The sequence below is a fragment of the Anolis sagrei genome, chromosome 5 (genome assembly GCF_037176765.1).
Source record: "Anolis sagrei isolate rAnoSag1 chromosome 5, rAnoSag1.mat, whole genome shotgun sequence".
Taxonomy (NCBI): domain Eukaryota; kingdom Metazoa; phylum Chordata; class Lepidosauria; order Squamata; family Dactyloidae; genus Anolis; species Anolis sagrei.
Window position 1 is genome coordinate 35,184,728 of NC_090025.1, and position 21,690 is coordinate 35,206,417.

At 39.1% G+C, this 21,690-nt stretch overlaps 1 protein-coding gene across 1 annotated transcript in view; it reads left to right on the forward strand.

The window, feature by feature from the left end:
* The first annotated feature begins 10,528 nt into the window (after nucleotides 1–10,528).
* SYNPO2 (synaptopodin 2) overlaps nucleotides 10,529–21,690 on the forward strand; it is a 136,548-nt gene continuing 125,386 nt past the window's right edge. Inside the window, exon 1 of the mRNA XM_060779018.2 lies at nucleotides 10,529–10,835. Coding sequence (XP_060635001.2) covers nucleotides 10,725–10,835 — 111 coding nt within the window. The 5' untranslated portion in view covers nucleotides 10,529–10,724. The remainder of the gene's footprint in view (nucleotides 10,836–21,690) is intronic.

Sequence of the window (21,690 nt, forward strand, 5' to 3'; positions counted from 1 at the left end):
GAGGGCTTTGAATAAAAATAAAGAAAAGAATGTTTTGAAAAAAATGTTTTATCTGTTGTAAAACAGAGTTAAAGTCATAGAGATTAAACAGGTGACATGTATGAAATCTAAGGGCCCTTCTAGATATGGCTAAAACCCGTATCGAAACAGGTTAAAGTAATCCACTTTAGCACAGGTTCTAGTCCCCAACTCCCAACCAAAACTCCAGATTTTCCAGGGAGGTGGCTGCATGCCATCCAGAGACAAATCAGGATGACATGAAGCACCCATTTAGGCCCCTCTTCCTAAAGTCCTCCTGATGTGAGAAAATGACGTCTCTAGGGGGGATGGGGAAGGAAGAAAATCCCCACTACCACCTCTTTATGTGCCATTTCCTCTCACTGGGATGACTGTAGGGAGAGGCCTATGCTGCTGACAGGTCTCTTGTAAGTTTGGGAACCTAAATGGCAGGCTGAAGGGGAAGAGGTGGACTCCATCCTGCACCTTTGGGCTCCAGTCCTAGAGTCATAGAATTGGATGCCCCCTCCCTTTTCTTCTTCCAGGGAATTGTTTATGGTTGTGCTTTTAGCACTTCCATCTTCATATTGGTTAAGATCAAGTTCAGGATTACCAATCCCTTTGGTCCTTCTTCCACACTTTGAAAAAAGAAATTTTCTGTAACTCACATTAGGAATTTGTTGGAGAGCCAAGGTTTAGGGAAACTAGCTTCCCACCAGTATCGGGATCATTGAAGTCCCCCTTTACATCTAGTTCTTGCTTCTTGGAGATTTTTGAGATTTTTTTCTGAAAATTATCACCCACCACCTTGTGTTGGTTTGCTGGCCTATAATGTACTGCTGCCATGGTGCTAATTTTAGTTTTTCTCTCTCCATTTATCTTTACCCAAATGCTTCCTACTGGTCCAGTCTGATGGGTTGTGTGGATGTCCTACCACCTTCATAGGAAGGGAATGACAGAGAAATGGCACAGGGGCTTTCTTAGGCTGGATCTACACTGCCATACAATCCAGTTTCTGAGTCCAGATTATCTCCTTTGGATTAGATTATATGAAACTTCAAAACCATATAATCCAGATCAAAACAGATAATCTGGCAACTGGATTAAACAGCAGTGTAGATGGGTTCCCAGTGGCTGCCCCTCAAAAGGTAAGCTAGAATATTCCTCACTTTTTTGTCCTCGCATTAGCAGTGAATACCTTTTCATTCTCACAGACTTTTTGAACTGAAGATTTACAAGGAAAGTGCTTTTAAGATGGCACTATATTGTTTAAACTGCTTTTAATCCTTTCAATAGAATTTAGAAACATTTGAAAAATATTCTTTATATATTGTTAATTCTATTTAAATGTGATTTTTGTATGTTTTTGACGATACTATAATCACTTCAATTTCTCAACCCCCTTGAGTTTAGATTTTGGGGGGAAAATTCCTCTCACAGAAATTTAGCCAAAGCTTTTCAATCATCACGTAGAATTCTACCCTCAGCTTTTATTACTGATTTTTATAGCTGTAGAGTGCTTTTATTAGTTTCTTTGATTTTAAAAACTCTATTTTAATGTATTTACTTTTTATGGCTGTCTCCTTCTGCACAGATGGGAAGTATGCATTCCATGATACCGTTGTATCTTTCACCCAGATCCCAGTTTACTGTATCACTGCAAGCGATCTTTTTGAAGTGTTTGTGTCGACAAGTGTTGATTAGGCTTTTCATGAAGGATTCCAGCTGGCTAAATAAAACATGTTTGAAAAGGAGATTAAAAAGTGGTTGTATCAATAGAGGCTAAGGAAGAGTACTGGCGTCTATTGGATACAAAGTCTCAGAAATGCATCCTTTTGCATACTGATGCAGACTAATATGGCTATATCTTTGAATATTGCTAGCTCTGTTAGATTTCATGGTATCATTGCATCTGTTAAAAGCACAAATGCTTCAACAAGACAGTATGATAGCAGTTAGCAATATGTTGTGCCCATTGTTGTTCATTTGTTCAGTCGCTTCCAACTCTTCGTGACCTCATGGACCAGCCCACACCAGAGCTCCCTGTCAACCGTCACCACCCCCAGCTCCTTCAAGGTCAAGCCAGTCACTACCTATCTTAAGTACTTGGAAGATGAACTGTCTGTGCAGGGAACAGATTGGAGACTATATAGTTGAATCAAACAAGAGTTTATTAACTGACAAGAATTTTAGACTTTCTCTCCTGAGTCTCACTACAAAGTCTTAATAAGAATCATAGAATCATAGAATCATAGAATCAAAGAGTTGGAAGAGACCTCATGGGCCATCCAGTCCAACCCCCTGCCAAGAAGCAGGAATATTGCATTCAAATCACCCCTGACAAATGGCCATCCAGCCTCTGTTTAAAAGCTTCCAAAGAAGGAGCCTCCACCACACTCCGGGGCAGAGAGTTCCACTGCTGAACGGCTCTCACAGTCAGGAAGTTCTTCCTAATGTTCAGATGGAATCTCCTCTCTTGTAGTTTGAAGCCATTGTTCCGCGTCCTAGTCTCCAAGGAAGCAGAAAACAAGCTTGCTCCCTCCTCCCTGTGGCTTCCTCTCACATATTTATACAAGAAAATGTAAAGTCGTTGAGAGGTAGACACAGTTCTGGCCAAATAGGCTCTTGAATCTTTATTTCTTCTTATTATCTCTTTCTGGCATGGTGTTCAATTTTTATAAGATATTTAACCATGGACTTGAATACAGCTCCAACTGGACTTGAATACAGCTCCGACTGGACTTGAATACAGCTCCAACTGGACTTGAAGACAGCTCCGACTGGACTTGAATACAGCTCCAAATGGACTTGAATACAGCTGCGACTGGACTTGAACACAGCTCTGACTGGACTTGAACATAGCTCCAGCTGGACTTGAATACAGCTCTGACTGGACGTGCTATTTTATAGACCTTCTGGTCTATCTCTCTCTTCACCGTCCAGTCATGAAAAGGCTGACCCCTCCAAGAACCAGAAGTGCCGCACCCGAGGCTCTGCCCCTGAGGAGATTCCCAAAGGGGTGGGGCAACTGAGGTCCCAAATGCAAAGAGGCTGACCAGACTGACCCTTCAGAAACTGCACATAAAACATCAATCCCTCTAACCAAAAGGGGCTCAACCAGGGCTAAACAGTGAGGGTGTCCATGGCGCATGACATCATGAGTCTTTTCAATAGTTAGATGCCTTGAATCTGAATGAGATGAAAGATAGCCAATAAATTAATTTGATGATGATCAGGAGAAGGATAAAATTCAGAAAGATGTAGATAATTTTTTACAAGTGTGATTATTTCTTGTGGCTGTAATTTGATATGCCAGAGGTGTGGAAAATGACATACATGGCCTGCATGTAGTCACTCCAGAGTTGTCTTGAGAGGCCCAAGATACAAACCTAAAATAAATAAATAAGTAAATGCCCTCTAAATGTCCCTGTATGGCATGGGGACTATTTTGCTATAGTTTTGCCCATACCTGAGCTGTTTCAGGTTTAGACAAGGAGGGTTTTTCTTTTTGCAATAGGAAGTCATTTTACTATAAGAAGTGATCCAGAAGCAGATTTTCCTATTGAAAAAAGGCCTCCCCTGGTTCTAAATTGACCAAGAGAAGGCAAAAACCATGATGAAATAGCAACTCAAATCAATGAGAGGCAGTTGGGAGTGCAAAACAAAACAAAACCCAAGTTAGGATGAAGCTCTCTAAGGTCCCCTGGAAAGAGCCAGATTGACATCCCAAATACTTACTTGGAACGAGTCCCAATGAATGTAATAAGACTTACTTCAGGGTAGCTCCATAAGATATTATTAGTAGTAATATGTACCTTATAAGGTATATGGTTAGTATAGAGACTCACACAATGCAGATTGAACTGCATTGAACTGGAGTATATGAGTACACTGCCATATAATCCAATTCAATCTACATTGTAATAGCAGTGTAGATGGGGCCTGGGAGTAATGTGATGCATGCCATCAATTTACAAAAGAACGAAAACATTGTGGAAAAGAAATATTATTGTCCTGCTATTGTTCAGCAAGAATACAAAAGGAAAGAGCTCAGTATGTTGAAGTAATGACAGTTGCATTTGTTGTGTGACTAGAATAAAGAAAACAGTGTTTGACAATCATGTAAAATTGAATCCAATTGTTTGTCCCAACTAAAATAGAGTCATTGAACCATTTGCTAAATAGAAAGTCAACACTTAAGACAATGTCCTGGCTTTATTTCTTCTACTCTAACCGGAAAGAGTGTTATTATTATTATTATTATTATTATTATTATTAACTTTATTTGTACCCCGCTAGCATCTCCCGAAGGACTCGATGCGGCTTACAAAGGCCAAGGCCTCAATACACAACATAACAATACAAAACCTAAAGCAAATTAAAAACAATTAAAGCAATATTAAACAACAAGCAAAAAACATACACCAAGACACAATAAAATTGGGCCAGGCCAGAGTAATGGGTACAGAATTAAAAGTGCTGATGTGACAGGTGGTATATAAGGATTATAGGGTAAGTGCAGTGTGCAGTGTGCGGCAATCTTAGTTCTAATCAAGTGCTTCTGGGACTTGGTATTGGAGATTTCCTATTCTGGGAAGGCACATCGGAACAGCCAGGTCTTCAAGGACTTTCTAAAGACTGCCAATGTAGGGGCCTGAGTATTTTGATTAAATCCTTAGTATTTAAAATTATTTTGTATAGATATGAATGGTTAGACTGCCTAAATTGTCAGCACAGAAAAGAAGTCGCAGTAAAAATCACAATTATTTTTGTTGGATAATTGCAATGTAACTTTGGAGTACCTGCTAATTGGACATCTTCTGACAAAATAACAATAGTCAACCCTCCACATTCACTAAGGTACAGGCAAGGGACGTCTGCAAAAAAACAAAAAACGACAAATAAAAAACCCACCTTTTAACCTAAGAAAACACTTTTCTAGTAATATCTAATGCCCCTTCTACACTGACCCTATATCCCAGGATCTGATCCCAGATTATCTGCTTATCCCAGATTATCTGGCAGTGGAGACTCATATCATCCAGTTTAAAGCAGATTTGACCATAGCACATTGGAGGATCTAATAGAATCACAGACAGAACATTTTAATCAAATCCATAAATCATCTAATCTGCAAAACTCAAACTCACAAATGTGGTGAACTGGCTGCTTAGTCAATTTGAATGCATGGGCTCACTCCTTCTTAGTGTAGCCTGATCTCAGCACATCAAAGCCAGTTCTGTAGACCTGAGAATATTCCAGGTTTTCTGAATGCTTTGAAGACTGCCAAAGAGAAGGACAAGAAAGCTCTACCACTGCAGAGAGAGTGGCCCCACCTATAACAACAACAACAACAATAATGGTCTTTATTTGTATCCTGCTTTTCTCCCTAAACAGGACCAGAAGTGACTCACAACATTTAGAAACAACAGAAGTCAACCATACATACAATAATAACCTGTAAAACCAAATTTACAAAAAGGCATAAATAAACATTTTTAAAAACATTTAACAAATACAGTTGTCGGCAGGAAACTTGTCAATACAGATGGTAACTTCTACACTGCCATATAATGCAATTTCAAACTGTAGCATATGATCCCCAGTGTAGACTTATATAATGCAGTTTAACTGCACTGAACTGCATTATATGGGTCTACACTCATCAAATAATACAGTTTCAAATTGCATTATATGACAGTGTAGGTGAGGCCAGTGAAACATAACATTCAGGTCATTGAACGGCACAACACAGTGGGTCATCGTCCTATCAACTAATGTCCTTCATTTGCTGTTGTATATATTTCTGTGTTGATGGTTAGCTTTTACCCACTATAATTGCAACCAACACAAGAAAATACTATAATGGCAAAGGAAGCAGCTATTTTGGTTTCTCCAGAATTCAAAGAACAACTCAAATCAGGGTGTCTGTGGGTAAAAAAAACAAAAGGCTATTTTTTTTGCCTTTCAAAACAATTTAACCTCCAAATTGTAGCCAGAATGGTCAAATTTGGTGCCGGTTAAATTGGTTGATCAACTAATAGAGCCCTAGTTCTGCCACTGATAGAGCTGTTCTTCTTACTTGACATTTTCAAGACTAGTTTTATCATAGGAGGGTGGAATCTATCCACAAGACCCCAAAAGTCATGCACATCTTCTTTCCTTTGTCTAGTACATATGTCACTATGAATGGTGAGATGGTAACAAGAAACAAAATGTTGCCCCAGGAAATCTTGGACTTAGTCTTGATTTGTGACAAATTGGGACATTAATAAAGATCATTATGACTCAACTTTACTCCTTTGGTAATGTGCATTTATATGCAAACCTGATCTTTTTTAAAATAAGCTTTCACAAATAAGAGAGTGGCTGATGCCTGCAATGAAGCCTTTTGTGATACAGAAATCCTGAAAGATGCAAAGAATGTAAAAAGAGATAACTGTCATGCTTAAAACAAGATGTTGCAATTAAAAAAAATTAAGGAAGTTATATATCAGTGGTTCCCAACCTGTAGTCCGTGGACCACCAGTGAAATGAAATTTTCTTCCTGAGCTACTCATGAAAAACCCTACAGTTTGATGGAGAATATATAATCACAATGTTGTTGTTAAGTGGCTTCAAGTCATTTCTGACTTATTATGACCCTCTCCCAGGATTCTGTTGGCAAGACTTGTTCACAATTGGTTTGACTTTGCTTTGAAAGCGATTTTCCTGTTTCTTGGCAAAGGGTTGGACTGGATAGCCCACAAGGTCTCTTCCAATTCTATGATTCTATGATTCTCTTATTCCTCTGAGGCTGTGAGAGAGTGTCTTACCTATGGTCATCCAGTAAGTTTCCATGGATGGGACTGGATTCAAACCTTTATTTGCAGTTAAACCACAATACCACACTGGCTCCAGTCACCACAATTTACAGGGGCCCATTTCTAATATCTCAAATTTGCTTTTTCACAATATCTCCACTAGTCTGTAGAAGCACACATTTCTTATTAAGTGTGAAAGTTACTGAATGCGGTCACTGTTGCTCGTTCTTGGACAAAAATTATTTAACTGGTTTTATCAATTTTATACTTATTTATGCAATGCTTTTGACTCAAAATAAATAAAAAGTGTGGAAGTACCATTTTATGGAGCATTCAGACCTCATAACCTCTGAGGATGCCTGCCATAGATGCAGGCAAAACATCAGGAGATAATGCTTCTAGAACATGGCCATACAGCCCAAAAAACCTATAACCCATTAAGACAATGATTGAATCCTTTTCTTTAAAAAAAGCAGTGGAGGAGTAAAAAGTTTGCAGGCAAATAATCTGGGGTTTGTTTGCAGATCTGGGTTTTCTGGGACAACAGAAAAAGTTGTTTGAGTATCAAAATAAAAGGTATATCATTTGGATATTAAAATAAAAAAGCTACTGCTACAAATACCACAACCTCTGCCAACATTGCACCCATTTGGAGAAGTCCAAGATTAGTTCCAAACTGAAATAAACTAAACCAGTCATATCGAGTTTGGCACATATAATGAATCTCGTACGTAATCACACAATTCCTTCCTTTCTTTTCAAGTGAAATTATACTTTTCACAACAAAAAGGAAAATGTTAAAGTAATTAATATTTATTTCTTTTGATAGATAACTGGAATTGACAGAAGAGCAAGACAAGGAATGGCACTGTACCAGTAGTTCAGACTGTGCCAAATATGAAACAATAATAAGTTGCAAGTGGGGTCTACTGATTAAAATAGCTGGATATTTCTTGTGAAAAACTTTCTGATAAGTAAAAATTACCAAACTGCACAGGAAAACTGGGTTGTTGTGCGTTTTTTTGGGCTATATGGCCATGTTCTAGAGTCATGGCGATATAGCCCCAAAAAAACCTACAACAATCCAGTGATCCCGGCCATGAAAGCCTTCGACAATACATTGCACAGGAAAAAATTATAATACTACAGAAAGTTTTCTGTGGACCACTGTCATGACTCTTCTTTCAACTGTGTACAGAAAAGCCCACAACTGTACTATATTGCCCTATTGTACAAGGAACACTATTATGCAACTCATCCTCTGGAGCAATAAGAGGGTATTCATTCTTTCACATATATAGATATTGATGTACACACCTGACAAACCTCTTCCCCATGCTGAGCAACTAGCTTTGCCAAAAGGTTTACTTTGATTACCAGCCAAGACACAGCCGATGTCAGGCACCCAGCTGTTAAATCCCCTTGTTTCAAATGCCAATCCCCAGTACCACTGATTGATCCACTGAAATGGCCAATTTGGCTCGCCTCTTTATGAAATTCCTCAGACTTGAGTTATATCCACTTGCATAGAAATCTAGGTGTTTCTGCCTCATGTTTCCTGTCAAGTTGGGTGAACTAGAAATCATGTGTGTGAGATACTGTCACCCTGTGCCAGTTAGTCACTATGAGTGTTTTTTCATAATTTTCTATACTATTTATAGGGATATTTTTGGTCCCTTCTATCATAAATCCTTCAATCTGTGTTATTGACTCTTACTTCAAACTCTTTTAGGACCCTTCCACACTGCTCTTTTAATCAGATAATCTGGAATCAGATCCTGTGATAAACTAAAATATATGAGTTCCCACTGCCAGATAATTTGGAATAAACAGATAATCTGGGATTGAATCCTGGAATAAAAAGGTAGTGTGGAAGGACCTTACTTGATCCTGGCATAACCAATTGTCTCTGGGATCTTGCTTTCTGTATAATATGCTTCCCTGCCAATTGGTTTTAAAAGGTCTTTAGCCTTCTCGGCCATTGAATCATGGCTATTAAAGTGTTGTTAAACAGCATTAATGGTACAGTGTCAATGGACCCCCGGTTTCAAAGTTTCTTGAAGGATGACAAATTCCAGGGAGTTTTCTGAGGATGACCTTGGACAAGTCACACTATCTCAACCTCAGAGGAAGGCAATGGCAAGTCGTATCTAAACAAATATTGCCAAGAAAATCCTGTGACAAGTTCATCTTATGAGCATCAGAAAAAAATTCAAGATACACAATAACCATATGAATTTGCCTTTTCTGCTATCTTATCCAGTGACTATCTGTGCATGGCTTAGAGCAGTGGTTCCCAACCTTTTTTTGACCAGGCATCACTGTCCAAAATTAGTACCAAAAGGGTTATGAATCAGTTTTTGGCCAACTTTAGATTTGGTTTGCTTATTTGGGGTGCTGATTTACAAAATTGTGTTGGATAGACCACATCAGCTCTAGTTTCTGATACAGCACATATGCCATGCAGTAGTCACCATCTGCTTGCTCACAGAAAACTATATTTAATAAGCCTCTGCACTATAAGAGGGTTTTGCGAGACCAGTCGCTCTTGTTTCAATGGTGTAGTAACGGTGAGGTTATGGACCATATTTCAGTTTTTCCGGATCACTGGTGGTCCACGGACCACAGGTTGGGAACCACTGGCTTAGATACTAAAATACATTTTATAACCTTCACATCATCTATGACAGTGGTTCTCAACTTTCCTACTGTTGCAGTCCCTTAATACAGTTCCTCATGTTGTGGTGACCCCCAACCATAAAATGATTTTCATTGCTACTTCATATCTGTAATTTTGCTACTATTATGAATTGTAATGTAAATATCGATATGCAGGATGTATTTCATTCACTGGACCAAATTTGGCACAAATACCTGATACTACCAAACAGAACTTCCATGACCAACAGACAATACTGGAAGTGTTTGGTGGGCATTGATCTTGAGTTTTGGAGTTGTAGTTCACCTGCATCCAGAGAACATTGTGGACTCAAACAATGATAGATCCAGACCAAACTTGGCACAAATACTCAATATACCCAAATGTGAACACTGGTGGAGTTTGGGGAAAATAGACCTTGACATTTGGGAGTTGTAGTTGCTGGGATTTATAGATCATCTACAATCAAAATATTGTGTTTTCTGATGGTCTTTGGCAACCCCTCTGACACCTCCTTGCAACCCCCCTCCCCAAGGTCCTGACTTCCAGGTTGAGAAACTCTGATCTATGACAATCCTAGACGTTTCCTGCTTCCATGTCCTTGCAAAGTCTATAATGGAGAAAGTCAGGCATATGGGATAAAAAACTTCAAAGCGTCAGGCTGTCACTTGATAATTGCAACCACCCTACATGTGTGAATAGCACCGCTATTAATCCCTTCTGAGCAGGACACTTTCATACATTATCCTTTGGAAGGGGTGTGAAACCCACCCTCTTTTCCTCCGACACGTTGTTTGGATTATGAGAATACAAAACTGGTCTGCAATTAGAGCTTAGCAGCAAGTCTGGTCCCATTTACAAAAGTAAACTCTCTGTCTTCAATCACAGCTGGGAGATTTACAAGCCCTTTGCTGTGCTGTTTTGCTTTAGCTGTCTTGGGTTTAAACAGAGACTTTTTCCACCCAGTCCATTCCATTTGTGTTCCTTCGAGCTTATTTTGCTTTGCCATGAAGGTGGGCTGAGCAGAGCCACACTGACGAAAGAGTGGGCTGTTCCCCTGACCGAGAAGAGCTCTTTCCCTTCTCTGCTAATGCCTGAGTTGGAGAGAGCAGTGCACAGGCAGTGTCAGCCGCAACAGTTGAGCCTGCTATTCCTCACCATCAGGAGGCAAACTCAAGAGCTCAGCAAAATTCCCCATCTTTTAGGAGAGAGATACCTAAACAGAAAGTTTCTTTTGCCAATGAATACTGCTTGATTGCATCTGGATGAAAATGGGTACCGGGGATTATATCTGCATTACCATGACTGGAGGGGCCCCTTGGGGCTTTAGACTTCAAGGAGGAAAGGACGAAAAGCAGCCTTTACAGATTGCCAAGGTAGGACAATAATAGAATCATGCTGTCTTTATCAATGGTTGGAAAAGTTGTCTCAAGGATTTCTCTTCTCTTGTTACCCTTGGACAGGATAGTATGTTCAAGTGCAACATCTTGATGAAAGCTTTATTGCTTGTTTTGGTTTGGCAATGGTTCCTTTCAATTTCTTTCCTCTTTTCTAGCATGTGTAGAGTTTTATTTTAAGGTGACTAGCATAGCTTATGCTTTCTTACCTTGGTGACTTGGAAAGTACAAAAAGTAGATGCCCCCTCCCTGTACATAAACATGAATGTCCTCTGAGATGCTGATTATTTTAGCTCCTGTTGAACTTACTGAATGGTGTTGAAAGAACTGAGCAATGAGGACCGGTTCTTAAGCTAGCAAACTCTCCTTTGATGAGAGATTTGTGACATTTCCCTCTGTTCTTGGCCGAGGGAGAAATGTACAGCAGTGAGAGAATTGTACGCCTCCCATTTTGAGGAATCCTGGACAGCGCGATCATAAAGCTATTGCTTAACCTTCTTCAAAACCACAATCTTTAGGATTGTCTTTATAAGATGCTGCTTGTGAATGCTGATATTAATGTTTGTTTTATTGAACTGGATCTCTGTGATACACGTCAGGATATTTATGAGGATTTTGCTTTGAAATTTCCAAGGAAATTGTGTGATGATTCAGTGTGTTAAAAGTCTTAATGCAAAACAAATTTAATATTTCCAAAAATTAAAGCATTGTATTATCTCTACTTGGGAAGCAAATTGTGCCTATTGCTGAACACAATAGTCCTAGATTCATACTGCTTGAGAAAGTAGGAATAAGGATTATTTCATATCTTAGCTTTAGGTTTGCTTATAAGATGCATGCTAACTTGAAGCTAAAAAGCAAATAGCTCAGTCTTAAATGCATGTTTATTTTAACATGTGGATGTAAGTCTGTCCAAACTTTCTTGGGTGTGCAGCCTGAATTTGGTGGGTCTTATCCCAGAAGACTGCATGTATGGGATCACACTGTATGTGTATGCCATGTGCGCATGCACACACACACAAATCCTATTTTTTTTTTTAAAAAAAGTCATGTCAGGAGCAACTTGATAAACTGCAATTCACTTCTGGTGTGAGAGAATTGACCGTCTGCAAGGACGTTGCCCAGGGGATGCCCGAATGTTTTACCATCCTGTGGGAGGCTTCTCTCATGTCCCTGCATGAGAAGCTGGAGCTGACAGCTGGGAGCTTACCCTGCTCCCTGGATTCGAACCACTGACCTTTCAGTCAGCAGTCCTGCCATCACAAGACTTTAACCCATTGCACCACCTTTATTTAAAAGTGAAACATATACTTCTCAGTAAATATAAATATATCAGGATTTACTATTTAGCTTCCTTTTTATAAGAGAGAATTTCAGAAAATTTTACTTGTTTTAAAGTCCTGTGAAACATATTCGTTTTCAGAAACATGATATATTCCACCAGTTGGGGGAACAGCAAGTAAAACTTTATATTTTATCATAAGCTATTCGTTTGTTTCTAAACAGATCAAAAGTATATCTTGGGAGTATACATTTAAAACTAAACTAAAAAAGATTTACAAATCTTTCATTGTGTTAAAAAAAAACACTACACCAGATTTTTCTTAAAAAGTAGCTGATGAAGCCAATGCATTCTTAATAGATCAATGTATAAATGTCTTATTCTGAAACAATATCTATATCTATCCCTTTCTATGTTTCAAAATCAACCGTTGTTTTGTAAAGGATGCTGCCATCTAGTGAAATACTCCTGCCACCTGGTGAATTTTGTGGGTGAATATAAAATGAATTTATATACGTAGTTCATACAATTTTAAAACTAATTTTTTTAAATTTTGAGTGTGTGTGGAAAACTTTAAAAATGATAGAGTTGAAAGGCATGGTGACAACTGGTTCATATGTAAGAGAAGATATATGGATTGCTGTGAGCTTTCTGGTCTGTATGGCCATGTTCCAGAAGAATTGTCTCCCAATGTTTTGCCTGCATTTATGGCAGGCATTCCATATGGATGCCTGCCATAGATGCAGGTGAAACATCAGGAGAGAATGCTTCTGGAACATGGCCATACAACCTAGAAAGCTTACAAAACTCCAGTGATTCCAGCCGTTAAAGCCTTCAACAAAACATTAGAGATATGCATTTTTGGATAAAATCCCTTACAGGTATCATTAAGGATCAATCCATGCAGCTATAGTAGTAGTAGTAGTAGTAGTAGTAGTAGTAGTAGTAACAACAGCAACAACTTTATTTGTACCCTGCCACCATCTCCCCTAGTGACCTGGGTGGCTCACAAGCACTCAAGGTACAAACGTGCAAAATATAAAAAGTGGAAAGACAAACACAAAGTAATAATAACTAATATAAACATCATAAAAACTCCTGGTTAAAATCAATAAAATGCAACAATAGCACCAGAGACAAAAGAAACTGCAATAAATATCACTCTCATAAAGTGCATAGTGACATAATCTCAAGGTCCTCAAATTTTTAAACATGATCAAAGCCTTGTCTAAAAAGCCATGTCTTCAATTGTATACAGAAGGCTTGGAGAGTGGGGGCTAGCCTGATCTCCTTCAGCAAGGCATCCCAAAGCCAGGAAGGCCACCACCAAGAAGACTTGAGATGGAGGCGGGACTGAGAGGAGAGCCTCCCCGGTAGATCTTAGTACCTGTGCCAGTTCATAGAAGGAGATGCGGTCTCGAAGATAGGTTGGACCCAAAGCATGTAGGACTTTATAGGTAGTAACATGCACTTTGAATTGGGCCTGGAAACTCATCAGCAGCCGGTGGAACTGTTTTAATAAGGGCATGGTATGATCCCTATAAACAACTCCAGTTAGTAATCTGGCCGCCAACCTTTGCACTAACTGTAGTAAGACAGCTCTGGGTACAGATGTATATTCCCCAAATATTTCAGTAGTGATTCTTTGAAGATCCACATTGAAGCAGAAATGCACAAAACACAATTGAGAATAAATCCCAATTTGCTTCTGTGGTATTCCTACTTTTCAAACCACATTGAAATGAATAGAGGCGACTTGACTTTTTTCCCCATTGAAAACTGAGGAATACACTTTGGATAATGTGGCTGTAGCCCTTGAAAAGTTATGCCATAAAAATGTTTCAGCCTTTAAGATGTCTTAACTTTGTTGTTTATAAAGTTAAAAAAGTGGAGACACAGGGCGGAAAAGTTGAACAAGAAATATAAACCTTGTTTAAGAGATTATGTGCTTTTTTCTCAGTGTGTTGAATTGTTATTTCCTGCCCTTATGCACTAATGTATTCACGGTTGGGTGAAACAACCAGCTCTTATGCTAAAACCACTGATATGAAATGCTTTTAATTTTTAAATATAGAAAACCTAGGAAGTGGGTTCATTTGAAACAGCCCTTATCCAAAAAAGTCTTGGGAATCCATCTGGTTAGAATCTTTCCCAGCACACTGTTGGCCTATGATAGAGAGGGAAGCCTGCCAAACTTGGCTCCAGTATATTCCTGTGCTGAAATTTCCCAAGAGATCTAATGATTCAGCAGATCTTCAGTGCATACTGGCTTTCTGAGGATTTCTGGAGACTCTGGCATGTCTGGCATTGAAAGCATCAAGAAGTAGTTTAGTCTGCATTTCTTTCTAGTCTTTCATCCTAGGTGTAAGTGATAATTCTCCTTTTGTTCTGGAATAAGAACTCAAGAATTTGTCTTAGCATTTGATTACATAAGGGATGACCTGTAAGCTGAAAACGTATTTAGTATTCTGCCAAAGCTAGGGATATCACGACTCATTTCTTCAGCCCCTTTTCTATCATTTTCCAGCTGTGGAGGCAGAAAGATGTGGAGAAGAATCACAATCAAGCATTTCTCCCTATCCCCAACTTTAACATGTTGACTATTTGAGCAAAAGCCTTACACAGAGAGATTTCATATGGAAATATTTCCTTAGAATCGTGGAATCATAGAGTTGGAAGAGACCTCAAGGGCCATCCAGTCCAACCCCCTGCCAAGAAGCAGGAAAATTGCATTCAAAGCACCCCTGACAGATGGCCATCCAGCTTCTGTTTAAAAGCTTCCAAAGAAGGAGCCTCCACCATACTCTGGGGCAGAGAGTTCCACTGCTGAACAGCTCTCACAGTCAGAAAGTTCTTCCTAATGTTCAGATGGAATCTCCTTTCTTGTAGTTTGAAGCCATTGTTCTGCGTCCTAGACTCCAGAGCAGCAGAAAATAAGATTGCTCCCTCCTCCCTATGACTTCCTCTCGTGTATTTATACATGGCCATCCTGTCTCCTCTCAGCCTTCTCTTCTTCAGGCTAAACATGCCCAGCTCTTTAAGCTGCTCCTCAAAGGGCTTGTTCTCCAGAGCCTTGATCATTTTAGTCACCCTCTTCTGGACACATTCCAGCTTGTCAATATCTCTCTTCAATTGTGGTGTCCAGAATTGGACACAATATTCCAGGTGTGGTCTAACCAAGGCAGAATAGAGGGGTAACATGACTTCCCTGGATCTAGACACTATACTCCTATTGATGCATGTGATAAGACATCCACTATTGGTGACACCAAGCAACCTCTTTGGAAAAAATCATTCCATAATGGGAATGAGAGCTAAAAATACTGTTCTCCCTTGTAGATGTTCTTTATATTTCTAGTGGAAGAGGTACATGAAGAAGAACCTTGTCAGATATGGAGATAAACAGCTTAACAAGAACATAACTGAACTAATGAGATTCATACCCTCCAACATTTCAGAGATGAAAACCAGAACATGTGTGGCCAAGCAACATCAGAATGTTGTCAAGATAGCAAAACTTATAAATGAGGATACACACATATACTAGAAAAGGCTGTAACAGTTTGCTTCTGTTGGTGTCAACAGGGAGAAGCAATGCTCCATGTTCTCTTCTTTCTTTAACTATTTGTGTGGAAACTACTCTTGTACTTTGAACTCAGACATTATCCCATGGGTGGGAGGAAAGTGGGGGAAAATGCCTTCAAGAGTGGGGACCCTTCTTATCTCAGAAAGGTCCATCTTTGGGGATGCCCAGCCATCTCACAACATTTCACCATCTTTTTCCTGCTTTTCTCTACTTCCCAACACAAATAGTAGACAGGTGGGCGAAGTCACTGCAATTTTTCTGCTTTTCCATCACTTACAAGTCACTTTTCCTGGCAAGAAGGGTTGTTTTTGATTAGCTCTGGCTGCCATCCTGAGAATAAGCCAAGATAACACATGGCCTTATTTTTTTTTAGTAGACATGGATAATGCTATGCTGTAAATATATGCTATAAATAATTCACCCTGATGTTCAGTTAATTACAGGTGTAACTGACTGGGGTGAACAGAATTATCTTGCTTAGTCAATTTAATTCTGAATGCATATTAAACTGAATGAACTAATTTGTTTATTTTTGCCAAAGTATTCTATAGATACTAATTGAGAGTCAAGCACCAATTGTTCTTTCCAGAATTACAACTCTCTACTCTTCCCAATTTCTGTAATCTTATCCCAAATAATTTTTGTTCAGAATTCCCAGAATGATACAATTCAGAAGAATGAACCTTTCTTTAGAAACTGCTATGGTTGATTTCATGTTACCTTAGCTGTTATGGAAGTTTGAAGTCCAACTGTTTTAATGTGAGAAAATAAAGAGGGAGTATTACTCAAAGTGCACTGTGTTTTAGTTTAACACTTCCTGTGTATATAATTGTGCCAAGTATGTTCTCCCTGTCACTGTCTTCACATTTAGGCAACAAATATTATATGTTAGGAGAAAGGCAAGAGTGCCCTGAATGTATAGTATGAACTTCTGAACTTGTTGCTTTTCTAATAATGGCTTTTTCTAAAGGAATCTCAAAGGCACATTTAATATGAAAAGAAAACATGTGTTGGATTCAGCCCTAACATACTAAGAGCAAGCACACTGAAATTAATACACTTTCAATTAGTAATGATTAATTTGGACCTACTGAAATTAATATGTCTACGTTGGTGGGCTTCCCCACAAGCAACTCATGTGAACACAATGTTGGAATAAATAAAAGTTTGAGCCAAGCTAGCATGACTTTTCTTGTGTTTTTAAATATGACTAATGCCAGATCCAGTCCATTGCTGTCTTTCTCCCCCCGCCCCCCGTCTATTTATCTAGACACAATTGCCTGATGCACTGAGTACCTTCTGCTGTTAATCTTGGGGGGGGGGGGGCACAGTGTTTTGGATAACTCATTATTTCAGAATAATTGTCAAGACAGTTGACTTATCAGACGACGTTTATAATTTATGTAGGAATTTTAGTCTGCAGCTTGCTTTATTATTATTGTTATTATTATTAGTGATTCCTTTAGTCATGCTCTTTATAGCTTGCAAAGTGTAATCTGATCTGAAATAAAAAATATATTCTTTAGAGCCCAACTTAGGAAGAACTTTGATTTTGTCACATTTAGTGACAAAGTTTGTAAGCAATTCTACCTATGTTCCCTTGAATGCAAGTAAAACTTTCTGAAAGACTGGGCTCCTTATTAAAGTGGAGTTCCCAACTGCAAGGAGCATACTGTGCACAGTCAACTGAATGCAAGCAGAATAATGCTTCAGAACTTGTCAGTGAGGACCTCATCTTTAGGTCTTCTCTCTGTTTCTCTGCACTGCTGAAACTGAGTCCCATAGAGGCCATCACATGATGCAAGCCAACTTCTAGTGGAACTCCATGGAACTCTGTTTCCACAGCACAGAGAACACCCAATTCCAAAAAGAAAGACAGATAGGGAAAGGATGCAGGGTGACAGAAAACGGATCTCAACTGGAAGGAAAGGAGTAAAATGATCCCCTACTTTTCCCTTGCTTATGGGATGCATCTGATGAGGCCCTCAATGAAAAGTTTAAGGACTGAGAGGTTGAATGGAGTACACATAGAGATACAGGATACTAAGATAGTATTCATAGTACCTTAGAGAGTTCTAGAAGATACCAAAAATACCAAATAAAGCTGATTTCAAAAATTCTATCAGGTCATCACTCAAGGGGCACTTGGCTTCTATTCTTCAGCCTAACTAGTAGAAAAGGCACCATTGATCATTTCAGAGTAAAGACATGTTGGTATGAAAAGCAGTGAATCTTTAAGAACATATGTAAATAATCTGAACTATAACTTCTAAAGCTGTGGTCCCAAATATTTCTTCTCGTGTCCCAAGCTCATACTGAACCCCACAAAATGTCATTAATTGAGAACCACTCCCTTAGAAATACTACTTCCCTGATCCATAAAATAGCAATAACATTATAAATATCCCAGCCCTACCCATACTGGTCAATTGCAACATTCACATTTTCCTCGAGCAGATAAGAGTTCTTTCCCTCACCCTGGACATTCCACAGATATACTGTATAAACCCCACTTGCTTAGTTTCCAAAAGACCCCTCAAATTCAGAGGATGCCTGCTATAGATGTGGGTGAAATGTCAAGAGAGGATGCTTCTGGAACATGGCCATACAGGCTGGAAAACTCACAGCAACTCACAAACTTCTTGGGTGAATGTGTTGTCCAAAGCCATGCGCTACAGTCCCCAGTGGGGATGAAAATTGTCCCTGATCTTGTCACAGTCTTGCTCTTAAGATCCAAGAGAACATTTCAAATTAGTTTCAGAAAGACACTAGCAGTGGCAACCAGTACCTTGGAGCAGTATTGGCATCACATAAGTAGTCGTTTCCCACCATTATCCAGACAGCAATATTGTGTACCAAATGAAGTTTTTGAATCACCTTTAAAGGCAGTGTCCAACACAGCGCATTATAATAATCCAGCCTGGATGTCCTCAGAGAATGAGAAACCGTGGCAATATCAGCCCTTTCCCGATAAGGCCACTGCTGGCATTCTAGCTGAAGCTTGTAAAAAGGACTCTTGGCTGCTACTGTCACTTGAGCTTCCCCAGTCAGAACTAAGTCCAAGAACATCTACAAATTGTACATTTTTATTGCTCTGGGGGAACTGCAATCCCTTCTAAAATGAGATGTAATCCTATCCCTCCAAAGGTCAGTTTCTTTGTTCTCGTCTTTATGTCCCTTCAAGTCAACTCTCACTTTGAGTGACATTTTCATGGGGTTTCTATGGAAGATTTATACTAGCAAGTTCCAACCAATGTGCTGTGACACAATTGTGTACCATAAAAGGTGTGCCACATCAATCAGCCACAGGAAGTGCTGTACAGGTTGATTAAAAAAAACTTTTAAAATGTCCTGGCATTTTTCCAATTTGAATATGAGTAGTTTCTCCACCTTCACAGGGGTTAGGGGCACAAAATCACTGCAAAAGTGGAAAAACCATGAACAAAAATTGCTATTTTTTTCCTGAGAGAACACCTTTCTAGGAATGCTTGACTCCTCCAACATGACTCTAGAGTCACATTGAAGGACCTAGAGATTCCTGAAGAACAACTATTATTCAAATCCACTAATAATCAAATCCTCAAAAAATAGAAACAAAAAACCCACTCACAAACATGGAAGGTTGACTGTAACAAATAGAGGGATGAGAATGAGAGCAAGAAAAGAATGAAATGACTTGTTCTCCTTTTCCTGTCACTCCTGTGACCTCTCAGCTCCCCAACTGATGACAGGGAGAAGTGCGAGAGGAGCATGTTGGAGCCCAGCATTCATCAAACCTGAGGGAATGTCAGGGAAGTAGTGCATTTAGAAGGCAAGAGCCACCCATTCACCCACTCTAAGGTGACACTGGATGCTCTCCTTTTACCTTGGCCTCACCAATTTTCTGTGATGGAGGAACAGAGTGGGCATTGTGTCATGATGGATGGAGATGCTTTCTCTCTATGTGGGATACCTGGCAAGAATAAACTGATAAAGGGAGATGGGTGAGAAAGACAATCAGTGATGGGGTAAATCCAATGGTGTGAGAAGAGAAATATTATTTGTGGAAGACAAACTAGAGGAGAGATTGAGCAAAGGTGAAACATGTGGGAAGGAGGGAAGGTTGTCCTGCCGTTTACATTGGTTGCTAATTGGCCACTGACTCTTCCAGACCAATAACTACACACCCACACACCACTTTCCCTACATTTAATAAAACCTTAGAACATTTTAGCTAATTTAACATTGAAGTTCAATGTGACTACCAGTTTGCAACAATCTTCCCGGAAAAATGTCATTGTATTTTGCCCCCCCCCCCCCCACAACCAATCACTAATATATATTTTCTGTTCGTCGTGGGAGTTCTGTGTGCCATGTTTGGTTCAATTCCATCATTGGTGGAGTTCAGAATGCTCTTTGATTGTAGGTGAACTATAAATCCCAGTAACTACAACTCGCATATGTCAAGGTCTATTTTCCCCCAAGAGCGCCTCAAGATTGCCCCTGGGCAAAATCAACTATACTGCAAATGCTTACTTTGCGTAATGGGTTGAGCCACCCCTGAGGATAATTCATATATTTTGCCACAACAAGATTTCAATATATCACTTGGCAGATTGATACAGATACAGATCAATGAGTTTCCTGTGTATTTCTGAATAAGTTAATTTTGTATTTTGCTCCCTTCATTAAACCCACTAGATTTGGAGAATATGCTTAGATATCATCCATTGGTTCTAATCAATAATCTTATTAAAACATTGTGTTCCATGTACAGGATGATTCAAGATATACATATTTATTGTTTATTTTAAAATCAAAATCCTGAAGTCAACTAGAAAATACCTGTCTTTGGTATGATGTGCCCATCCATAGTGTGTTGTGCAGAGCAATTGGCTGACTGGATATGATAATGCATGGATTATGGATTATGTTTTGAACTGGCAAACTGCTTTTAATTGAATGATTGTTTTAACTGTGTTAATTGTAACTGTGTGTTTTAATGTATTGTTTTTGGCATCTAATGGCTGCCTGCTGTAAGCCATCCTGAGTCCCTCTTTAGAGGTGAGAAGGATGGGGTAGAAATGCCTGAAATAATATAAATAAATAAATAAATAAATAAATAAATAAATAAATAAATAAATGCATGTTAAATGGTGAAGAATAGCAAATCACATAGGAAGTAAATTGGCTTTTGGTATGCATAGATTTAGCAGCAGAGTTTATAGATACTCTCCAGTGTACTGAGATAACAAAAAAAAAATCATCACACTAGAGAAAATCTACTTTCTCAATCCTACAGAATTCTGGGGTTTGTAATTTAGGGAAGAGCCTTAAACTACAAACCTCACTATTAAGTGGATTTTTTCTCTGGTGTGATGAGGCGATATCCAGGGTAGCAGCAAAAACCCCACATTTATTTAGCCACTCAAAAGGTGCAAAACATATTACACAATCTTTCATAGCTCACAGTCATCATCATAAAGCATGGGTGACAACAGTCATTTTAGGGGAGGAAATTCAACTGCATCAGAAGAATCTGGAATTTGTGGAATAACATGGACTGGAGCTCAGTCTATGAGGTTTTCAGCACCAGCTGTCTTGAATCCCATATTGAGAAAAAGGCAGGATATACACTCAATAAACAAACAAACACAGGCAAAACAATTTGAAATTGGTTGTCCTTGGGACATTTTAGCTTTTACAGGACCTCCATTTGTCTCCAGCTGTCTCAGTACAGAGGCTTCTAAAGGAGCTCACTGAATTCTTCTTACAAAGTAAGTTATAATCTTGCGCAAGACAGATATGGGCTAGATCCCAAGAGAACCCCCTTTTGTCTCTCATAAGGGAGAAAAAAAGTTTACTCCCTTGCCTTGCTTTTGTGTTTCAAATGCCTCATGGCCAGCCAACAGTGTGACCTTTACCTATATCAAGCCCCCACTACCTCAAACTCATCTTTAGCATCTCAAGAAAGATGTGGCTCTATC